The sequence below is a fragment of the Lissotriton helveticus genome, chromosome 9 (genome assembly GCF_964261635.1).
Source record: "Lissotriton helveticus chromosome 9, aLisHel1.1, whole genome shotgun sequence".
Classification (NCBI taxonomy): Eukaryota; Metazoa; Chordata; class Amphibia; order Caudata; family Salamandridae; genus Lissotriton; species Lissotriton helveticus.
In genome coordinates this window covers 1,195,351,665-1,195,363,340 of record NC_136070.1, presented here as the reverse complement: position 1 = coordinate 1,195,363,340, position 11,676 = coordinate 1,195,351,665, and the positions used below count along the sequence as shown (strand labels likewise).

The window sequence follows — 11,676 nt, the reverse complement described above, 5'->3', positions numbered from 1 at the left end:
CAGTGCTATCCGGTGCAAGGTTCTCTGTTTAAGGGGCTTCTAGCGAAGTGCTTTCTTGAATGGTTAGAAATCCCGATTTCCTCCACTGCCCCCAATCTGCATTTATTTTCCCTCATTTAACACTGCAATTTGGTTCTGTTGCTTCCGATAGGGATCCATGCGAGCACATGTATAGAAAACACCAAGTTACAAATTGTTAGTAGTCGTCTCTGCTACCTTTAGAGTGAGCAACCATACTCCACGTTTTTAGTGAGCTAGGGTTGGGTTGCACGCAAAGCTTTTTTAACCATGGTTTTAGATTTAGCTCAAGTTCTATTGCTTTCGTTGTTTAACCACTCACTTTTTAAAGAGGTGTTTCCACATTTGGACCTTTACAGAACGCTCAGTTACCATGTTCATCATGCCAAGGACCCTTTTTCGAATAACCAGCTGATTTAAACCATATAACCTTTGATTGTTCCCAGAACAAGACCCTCCTAAAGAAAGTCTCTGAGGCTTGAACATTGTGAACCATAGTCATTTTTAAACTTGCCATTAACTAGAACAAGTTTACAAGACAATTCCAGCTTGCCGTGGACACCTATTCCTTGGTACCTCCATCTGAACTGGCAATCACATGTTCCCAGAGCAACCTTTTTCAGGGGAGCAAAGTGGCTGCATGGTGGCAGAGCTACGGATGGCAACTATCCTGTCAATACTTTACCTTCTGAAACTGCTCAGGGGCAAGAATGAATTAGAATAACTGGCAATAGCTCCCCAGACGCACAGCAGGTGACCGTTCTAGCCAAAGCTCCAGCACCACCTCCAGACAGGATATCAGAGCCATGTAAAGTGTCACTCAACACTCAGTTACCACACACTCCGAGGTGGAGATGAGGGCAACATAATGACTGACAGATGGCAGTGTACACAGCAGCAAAACTAACTTGCAACCTTACTAACAATCACCTTGCCCACTCAGAACATGGAAGCACACACTGGATGAGAAATCTGTGGATTGAGAGTGTGCTCCCTGATAAAGTTACCATAGTTAAGTAACTTATTTTTCTAATGCATACTTAGTTGCCAGCAGGTTCCTTACGTTCTGAATCTGTACCACAATGTGGTAAACTGAGGAGAGCTGCACACAAATTGGACCTTTCGAAATAACCTTCCCAGAAGAAATGAGACTCCAGCCAGTAGCACCTCCCAAGGTATGGACCAAAGCCTAGGTGGCAGCTGGGCAAATATCCAAATAGGAGCACCACTGGAAGACACAAAGTGAGCCCTGGTGGAATGCACCCATACGCCATTTATCTGCTCTTTTGTGCATAGGGCAATGTGTTTTAAAAAACTGTTCAGCAGATGTAGTTCTTTTCTTAACTGCTTTGACCTTCTTGTGACAGACATAGAACAATCAATAAACATGATGGTCCCTAGTTCTGTCAATGTAAAAACTCAAAGCTCACCCTGGGTCCAAGCAATGAACACTCTCCTACTCCTTGGTTTGAGTAGAAGAGACTAACATAAGCAAAATGATGGAATAGCCAACATACAATGGGTAACCAATAAGGGGTGAAAGGAGGCAAACCTCCAAAGTACCAACTTGTCCTGAAAGAGCAAGGTAAATTGAGAATGAGCCAAAAGGTCTGCAGATCAATCATCAAGGGCAATACAGAAGACTCTTTAAAGTAAAAAGTGTCGGTGAGCAGTAGAGCATTGGCTCAACGGGTACTCTCATGAAAAGTGAGGACGAATTTAGATCCTATTAAAACGAGATGAACTGATGAGTAAAGTATGGGTCAGACCTAAATCCCCATAATTTCAGTTTTGTTTAATGAAGACTGATATTAAATATAAAAAGATGATTAACTTGTAGGAAACCTTTTACATTGCCTAGAGCACAGACATAGCAAGTTCGGGTGAAGAGAGCACCAACTGCAAGAAATCGGACAACTGTGCCTTAAACATAAAATCTCTTTGGCACATGGTACAATGCACCACAAAAATCTTGACTAAACAATTTTTTTGTAAGGATGGCGTGTAGAGAAAATAGCTTCCACAATATGAGGCCAGACAGTACTACTATGACCCCAACCAATTCCTAAGCTCAATGGTGGAGGCTGCCTGCATTTCGGTGAGGTGGTGTGGGAGCACATGGTGAGGTACTTTAGCCAGTTCTACCTTGATTAGAGACCTGAAGAATTGCTGCTATTAAGAAAGAGGCAACTATGGAGGCAGCCAAAGATGCACATTATGTTCTCAGAACTTCCATGGTTACAGCTGGAAAGTTCTTGGGATGATGAGGAGAAGAGTTCAAGCAATAGCCATATTCCTGCTTGAAGTTCACGTGGATGTCATCAGCTAGCACCTCAAAGTTTGGCATCAAAAACCATGTCTAGCAAAGTTCCTGAACATTAAGAAAACCCAGTTTACCTTATGTAGTTTTTTTGATTAGTAAAATTGTGCCCATGGAGAGTGCAGGTTCATTCAAAACATTCAAATTCGAGCTCAATCCATGCTACGACATTCTCATGCCATTACAAATGAGCTTAAAGCAGCATCTAGCCTTTTCAAAACCAGAAAGCATATACAGCAATGTTTTCAGTTTTGACCAATGAGAAGCAAGCCACCACACTAACTAAAAGGTTGGGCGCCAAGGAACTCCGCTGAGAGCAGGCGGATGTCTATAAACAATGTGTTGCATTTGTCAGCTCACAGGCAGAAGTGTCTTGGCCGTAAGGTCACAATAGTATTTAGTAGCAGATTGTGAAGGGGCTTCCGAGTGGCAAAAGACAAGATCTCTATGAAGACATTAGTTCTCGTTTCTGGTGTGGTGAGAAAAATGTCCTGCACCTCTACCACTTTAGCCATAATAACAGCAAAGGAGGACAAGACCTCTGATGCGGTTGGAAACAAACTCCGCCTTGAGAAAGGCATCTTACAACTTAGCATTTTCTAGGCCTGTCAGTCAAATTCTGTTGGATTCAAGGGAAGTGAGCATGTATGGCGACATAAGAGTCCTAGCATGACTAGAAAGCGGTGAGAATTCCTATGCAGAATAGTACATATTTCTAAAGACAAGCAGAGAAAAGAAATCAAAACCCCAACATAGGTGAATTCTGAAACCGATCCTTCATGGTGCAGTGAAAAATGAAGAATCACCACAGATACCGTGTGGAGAGTTTAAGAAACCACGCTTTAACATCCGGTGGCACCTTGAGGCTTGAGGCCGATTCCTTGGCCAATCCGGAGCGATCAAAATTACTTTGGCTCGGTCTTGGCGAATCTTTCTCAGAACCAGAGGAATCAAGGGTATGGGAGGAAACATGTAAAGGAGTTGTGAACCCCAACTCAACTGAAACGCGTCCCCCAAAGCTCCCTGCATCGGATACTGGAGACTGCAGAATGACGGGCAGTGAGCATTCTCGTGAGTGGCAAACAGGTCCACCCGAGGAGTTCCCCAAGTCTGAAAGTCGTGATGAACCACCTCCGGATGAAGCCTCCTCCACTCATGGTCGGCAGAGAACTGCCGACTGAGACTGTCTGCACGCACGTTCAGAACTCCGGCCAGATGATTTGCCATCAGACAAATCAGATGGTCCTGAACCCAGGACCAAAGACGCAGAGCCTCTCTGCAGAGACAATGCGCCCGACTTCTCCCTGCTTGTTGACATACCACATCGCGGTAGGGTTGTCCGCCAGGACTTGAACCAACTGACCGCGAAGGGAAGGAAGGCCTTGAGCACCAAACGTATCGCCCGTAACTCTGGAAGGTTGATGTGAAGCAACCTTTCCTCTGGAGACCAAAGACCCTTGATCTCCAGGTCCCCCAGATGAGCACCCCACCCTAAGGTGGATGCATACCTTATCATTGTGGCCACCGATGGAGGTAGAGGGAAGGGCTTTCCTTGAGACAGATTGCCCTCAGCGCTCCACCAAGACAGATCCACTGCAGCTTCTCTGGAGATCCTCACAGACTCCGAGATCTCCGTTGTGCTGATACCACTGCCTGCGGAGGCACCACTGGAGCGCCCTTCATGTGCCAGCGTGCATGGTTGACCAACAGAATGCAGGAAGCAAACAGACCGAGCACGCGAAGGACCTTCAGGACTGGAAAGACTTCTCCATTGTAAAGCAAGGGAATCATTTCCTGAATTTTGAGAATCCCTTGTGGAGGTGGGAATGCTCGACACAGTAGTGTCCAGTACCGCCCCTATGAACAGGTTGCGCTGAGAGGACACCAGGTGACACTTGGGCACATTTATCGAGAAACCCAATTTGTACAACAGCTGAGTTGTAACCTGCAGATGAAGCACCTTTTCTAGCGACTCTGATCAGCCAGTCATCCAGATAGGGGAAAATTGGAATCCCCGACCTCCTGAGATGGGCCGCCAACACTGCCATCACCTTGGTGAAGATTCGAGGTGCCGTATTAAGTCCAAATGGGAGAACCGCAAACTGATGATATTGCAACCCTACCGTAAAACGGCAGATACTTCCTGTCCAACTTCAGGATCAGGATATGGAAAAGTCGATCGACAACATCCAGTCTTACTGTTGCAGCGCCTTAAGAACCTGCGCTAGGCTGAGCATATTGAACTTCTCCTGCTTGAGAAAAAGATTCAAGATCCTGAGATCCAGGATTGGACGTAACCTGCCATCCTTCTTGGGAATCAGGAAATACCGGGAGTAGCATCCCTGACCCCTTTCCTGCTCCGGAACCACCTCTATTTCACCTTTTCTTACTACTGCAAGGACTTACTCCTGCAGAAGGTGGTCCTCCGAACATGCCCCTTGGCAAGGAGGGTAATTTGGAAAGAATTCCCTAAAGGGAAAAGCATACTAATTTTCCACAAGATTTAGAACCCAAAGGTCAGTAGTGACCGATTCCCAATCTTGTAGAAAATGGGTAAGCCGACCCCCACAGGACCTAGATGAACCAGAATGTTGGATCTAGGGCTGCTTTGCTGTGGCAAGAGGGGGGGAGGTAGAGGAAGAGGAGGAGGAGGAGGAGGAGAGCTGACTACCTCGTGGACGACCTCTGTTCTTGACCCTGTATACAGGGTATTTTGCTGCTGCTGAGGCTGCCTGTAGGTCCGAAAGGACAACCTTCCAAAACCTCTTTACCTTCTGTAAGAGGAACCTCTAGGCTGCGCCTGTGGGCCCAGAGACTTAGCTGTAGCCTTGCTGTCCTTGAATCTTTCTAAGGCTGCATCTGCTTTCTTCCCAAACAGCCCAGAACCATGAAAAGGAAGGTCAAGGGTTGCCTGCACATCAAGAGAGAACTCCAACGACTTGAGCCAAACACTTCTCCTTGTGGCAACTGAAGAACCCATAATCCTGGCAACAGATTCCGCAGTGTCCAAGGCATTCTGAATAACGACACGCAGCTGCTTGAGTGTCCGACAAAACCTCGTTAAATTTCTGTCTGTCCTCCTCAGACAATTTAGGAGTAAGCTGTTTTGCAGAGTCCATTAGAGCGTGAATGTAATGGCCCTAAAGACAGGTGGCATTTGTGGACTTCAACGCCATACTTGCTGAGGAGAACACCTTTTTAGCTGACTGGTCAAGCTTCTTCGAGTATTACCAGGGACTTGAGGAAAGGCCCCAGAAGACTTCTTCGAACAGGCAGCTTGAACCATCAGGCTCTCAGGAGAAGGATGAGATGTCAGGAAGTCCAGATCACCTGGAGCTGCCCTGTACCTACTAGCAACATATGTTGATACTGCTAGAGCCAAAAAGGGTTTACACCAAACCTCCATAACAGGCTCAGTGATGGCATCATTAAAAGGCAGTAAAGGCTATATTACAGTGGAGGGAGAATGAAGAACCTCCGTTAAAATATTAGATTTGAATTCAGCTGTTGGAAGCTGTAGATCTAAAAGCTCCGGTGCCTTCCATAACACTGTGTGGTAAGGAGCCACATCCTTAGAAGGAGCATCTGTAGGAGGAGAAAGCTCCCATTCTGGGGACATATCAAGGCCACTTGCCACCCTCAAATCTTCAAATAAGTCCTCTGACTCTTGAAGCTCACCTTCCTCCATTTCTTCCGCTGCACGATACGCTGCTCCTCCAAAATACTCTGTGCCTCCGGCCTGGATCTTATCTTCGGAACTGGCGTCGGTGGAGCCACACGACCTATACGGAGCCGGCATCTAACACGGATCCGTAGGTGCAGCCTGAGTCGAACAAGGCCGAACTGACGGCACCGGAGATGAAGGTAACGCGTCGACGTCCTCGGCACCGGGAAATGCCAGGATGAGGCCGCTGGAAGAAATGGCATAAAGGGAGCCTGAGCATAAGCCTGAGGAACCCCCAGATTAAAGGCCCCAGATTACATAGCTCTTGCAAAGGCTCCATACATTGCACTCAAGTAATGTGATGGATCTTGACCCGGGCCAGGGAAAGGGAGTTCGCGCCTGGTATAGGCTCTGGCTGAGGCATTACCGGACTCAGGCCAAGCGGTGCCGACGGTGGAGCCAATGGAGTCGACGACTCATCAGGAACTGGAGCCCCTTCGACCAGCGTCAGAGACGGAGCCGGCGTCAGAGAATGCTCCGGAGAGGCTGCAGGCGAAGCCGAACAGGAGAACTCTGATTCGAGCCAGAGGGAGAAGGAGAGACACAGTCCTTACGACGCAGAGGAGCTGGAGAAGTCTATTTTGAAGCCGTGTCCTTATCTGAATGGCGTTAAGAGCCGTGCCTCTTCCTATGCTTCTTTGATTTTGAAGCTTGACCCAACGTCGACTTCGAACTCGACCTGGACCTCGACCTTCTTCGACCTCTTCCCCTTCCCCTTCCTCATCTTCGTCATGAACTGCTTGGCCTCGCACCAGTGACGTCAGCGGAACCATGCTTCTGTGACATCGTCCTCGTCGGCCTGGAGAGCTACCGAAATTTCCGAATGCTGCTGGCGCAAGGGATATTCACAAGGTGAGGAATCAACTGGTAGATGTATCCATCAGAAAAGTAAATTACTCAGTCTCTCAAACAGCACGGACCACCTCAAACTTTACAAGTCAAGAAAAACAAGAATATCAACGATAATTTGCTTTGTCCCAAAACTTTACTCACTTGCATATGAACCCTCCACTTTCACATTTTCTCCTGGAATCAGTGTGCTCGGGAAAGAGAAGCTCAGGCCGGTGTAGGACATCCACCAACACAGACAACTCTGCCTGGACTAAGGGGCGCAACCGGTCTTCCAAGGCAGACACAATATCCTATAAAAAAAATAGTAAAGATGTAAGTAGTAGTGGGCTAAATAGGGCATAACCAACTAATGGCATAAAATAGAGCTCATGAGAGGAATTAGTTTAAAGGAAGTAGACTATGTACAAGCAAACTGACATTAGGATCTCTAGGACAGGATATTGAACTAAATCCTACCTAAACACATACAACATTGCCAGTTACTTAATAGGACGCAATAACATATGTCCCCTATGATTTGTATAATACACTTTAAGCACCCCCAACTGCTTATAATACAGCCACTCAAACTTTTTTCACCCCCGAAAAGAAGCATATACGTGTGTGGTCTAACTTCAACAATTATAATCTTAAAACACAGCAGTTGAATATCAATCAAAATCACACTCTCAAAAGAAGCTCAATCAGAAAAAGTTCTGTTTGTGGTTCATCAATAACTAACTTCTTCTAAATGGCTACTGTTTCAACACATGAGCAAGCTGGTCAGCTGAAATCATCACAAATAAGCAAATACCCCTTCAAAACAAAAAGCAATCTCCTGCTTTCCTACATTTTATTGCATTTTGTAAATAACTTTTCAAGTATAAAAACAAAATTAATAAAATGAATTGAAGCATGCATGAATTTAACACTTTCACAGAGGAACTGAGGATAAAACAAACCGTCAAATAATTCTGGGTCATGGTAACGGTATGACCGCTCCATATGCAATAATTTCAATCCAAGTATCAAAATCAAATTCACTTTTTCAAAAAGTTTTATCGACCACCATTACCACCACAAATGAAGTATTGCCATATTCAGAAGTGTAGTTTTAAGATAGCATTTTAACGGATGATTGAGACCTTTTTGAGACCTGTGGCAACCACGGTCTACTGAGAAGTATTTTGTGCAACTAATGTTTATCACTGGCATAGCAAGGCTCTTTGAGCACTCAAATCTCTAGATTTTTAGATTGTGACATGATGTGGTAAAGGTTGTAAGTAACATAAGGTCAGTAAATCTTCAACTTCAATACCCAGTCAGTTGTTTAATTTTAAGAACAAAAGTTACTTAAAACATAGGTAACTATTACAGTTAAAAGTAGGGTTGAGCTGTTAGTTTTCAATAAACCATTCTAGTTATCAGAGCGGAGCTAACTTCTTAGAGGCTGGTGAACACCCGCAAGGGATGTTGGGCACGTAGGAGCCCTCACACCCAGAAAGTTTGGTTCAAGATCTGCACAATCTTAGATGCAGGTGCATAAATGTTTAAGTACTCCTGAGACACCATAGTTCATGCTAGCTCGCTCATTCATGTAGTTTTTCAATATTAGTATTCATCCCAATCTGGAGCATGAATGGTCGAACTAGTGTTTCCCACATTGCATCACTATTCAAAGTAGGCAACAAGCTGCTCAGGATTAAAATCACTTGGTAACTGTGTAACTGGTCTTTCGGAGCACTGAAATGCTGTGGACTCACCCTACAAGTATGGGTTCAGCATATTAAGTCGAACACAATATTTTTTGACTGCGTAGGAATGCCATGCAGCAAGCACAAGTGGCACTTTATTTGAAAAAATGTAAAGGTTTCGGACATATTGTAACACGGTTTAACTTGGAAAAACACTGTACTACTCAAAAAAGAAAATCCCTAGAGAGAAAGTCACAACCATTGCACATACACCTAAAATCTAGGTGTAGGTTAGACTAGTTCATACAAATGAACAAGCTAATTCCAATAGAACTTTACAAGGTTAAATCCTAGCACCACAAGCGCAGATTATCCAAAATCCAAAATAGCTTTATTCGAGATATACTCCTAAAAGTAGAAGACAAACCTCTTTGAAACATACAGGATTTAAAAAGTAAGTTACATATTTAAAAGAATTAGATTAAAAAATATACAATCTGAGCAAATGGAAGAAATAGAAATTAATTTGAGCTAGTAACAGTTGGTTAAAACTCATTTTCAATAACAAAATGAGATGAAGACAAATTCTAGTATTCAATCATACTTCATGGTCAAACTAAATAAATTAGAATTGCTATTCACAAGAGATTACCCCAAATTTGAATTCTGCCGTAACACCCACACTAACCTTAAGTATTTGGCTACCGCTATTGAAATAAATGGCAGAGTACTGGTGCGTATAAGCCTTTCTGCTTCAGCACTTCTATTTGTGCCCAGTAATTTGCACATTGGGGTAAGCCAAACTCGCCTACGGGTAGCATATACAGGGCAGGCGAAGAGCAGATGGGCAACTGTTTCCTTGCGTCTTCCACAAGCCGGGCAGTTAATGTTGCTGGCATAAGTCCACCTGGAAGTCAGTGACTTCAGGGGTAATGATCCTGCCCTAAGCTGAAAATAGAGCTTCCTATCCCTAGGCTTGGTGATAGTATCCCAATAGGATGCAAGTTTGGGAGTAAATTTTATCTCTAGAAAAATCCCCGCCATGGTAGATGAATCAGTGCTGCTCCAAACATTATAAGCAGTCTGTTCCCAGTATTTCTCCTTTAAGATATTTTTAGATGGGAATGAGGCTTCTACAGGGTTTTCCCACAACGTTTGCATACCCAAGGCAACCAGGCTATTTCTGCTTCAGCACTTCAATTTGTGCCCAGTAATTTGCACATTGGGTTAAGCCAAACTCGCCTAGGGTAGCATATACAGGGCAGGCGAAGAGCAGGTGGGCAACTGTTTCCTTGTGTCTCCCATAAGCCGGGCAGTTAATCTTGCTTGCATCAGTCCACCTGGAGGTCAGTGATATCTGTCCATTTTTTAACGGGGTTGAGTTCCAGTTTTGGCAACCCCCATAGGCTATCATCATCAGTAAGATGCCAATCGGGAGTAGCCAGTGGCTCAAAAGTTGAATTTAAATCACCTGCAATGATCACACTACTGTCTATTGAGTGAAGCTCGAGGAGGGAATCCAAAGCCGCTATAACTTGAGACTTACGCCCCCCCTCCCCGAACACCCCTCACATAGACATTATAAATGTCCAGAAGACCTAAAGGACCCAGATACAGTCTTATTGCCTGGATGTCATTACTCTTTGAGGACAAGTCTTTGATGGTCAGAGCCAATGCTTGGCGCACCCATACGGTTAGGCCACCCATTGTGCGTCCTTTGGCGCCTTTAATTGCAGGTACAAAAAAAATAAGTAACCCGGGCAAAAGTGTGGTTCGGGCAACCAAGCCTCTTGGAAAACACAGACATCAAATTCACTAATGAATGTCAGCCATTCCGGTAATAGTGTTTTGGCACCTAGACCTGCTACATTCCATGAGATAAGTGAGCCCCCCATAAGGTTGTGGCCTATGTGTAGTAAGTTATTTCCTTCACTTAGAAGAGTTGTCCTGGGCTGGCTCTTTTGTCCAGGATTAGAGAGATCATTTGATTGTATTACATTTGAAGACCTCCCCTGAATGGAACCACTAGAGATAATAATGCTATCCGCCTGCGAGCTATCGGCACTAGCAGGCAAGCAATTAACCAGACAGATTCCTAACCCTTGCAGATGTTTCATTTCCGGGGTATTGCTGGCATTAACAACATTACCAGTTTGGTCCTCCACACCATCACTAGACAGAAGTCTTTTGTCAGGAATGTAACCGGCAGTGTCTCACCTCCCAAGATTCCCAACAATAAGACTGGCAAGACTTTGAGCATGTATACCAGGAAGTCAATCAATGCTTTCCAGCCCATCGCTTCCAGTACTACCCTAAGGATGGCCTCTGCCCCAAGAGGGAATGAACTTGAGGAGGTGGTGGAGTCTTCCTTAACTGAATACACGCATGTACTGTGGGGCTGGTTCTGAACTCAAGAGCAAATAAATTCTCAGCCATTGTCTCTGACCGTAATGTCAATTCAATACAATCATATTGCTCTGAGGACAAAGTTAACCTGCTCGCCTTAGTAATGTCATCCCTGATTACAGATCGGCACCCCCTGACATAACGCAGCCAATGGATAGCTTCATTAGTCAGGGAGTCAGCACTCTCATACTTTCTTGCTGCAGCTAACTTAGGAACATTAGTCATATAGATCATATTAACTATGTTGACCACTTATTTTCACACCCTCCCTTCTAATTGGAAGTTTATCTTCATAAGTGGCCTTGGAGGAGGTGCCCCACCTATTGTCAACTAAAACGCTCCTTCTCAGCTACCTTCGCCTGAATGACTAAACTATTTATGGAGCATATTGTTTGTTTTGGGAATTTGGGGGAGACATGGGTTTTCTTGTCTTAGCCACCTCACTATAGGAGGAGGGGACTTTACACCACCCACCGTCTTTCCGATAACCAATGGGTTTGCCATGCTACTACCAGTTTTCAAAGGAAAAGGATTGGCATCACTTACACTAGAGTTTAGCAGAGTGCGCGCACCACCGTTAGGTACAGGCCCTACCATAGCAGATACATTTAGAATCAGGGTCTTCATAGACTATCTCGTCCCTCAGAAGAGATACTAAATTAATTAGGTCTTGAATATCTTGT

General features: G+C 44.8%; 1 protein-coding gene across 1 annotated transcript in view; it reads right to left on the bottom strand.

Moving 5' to 3' along the window:
* ITPR1 (inositol 1,4,5-trisphosphate receptor type 1) overlaps window positions 1–11,676 on the bottom strand; it is a 1,533,308-nt gene that overhangs the window by 566,884 nt on the left and 954,748 nt on the right. The window contains exon 36 of the mRNA XM_078661662.1: window positions 7,056–7,204. Coding sequence (XP_078517788.1) covers window positions 7,056–7,204 — 149 coding nt within the window. The remainder of the gene's footprint in view (window positions 1–7,055; window positions 7,205–11,676) is intronic.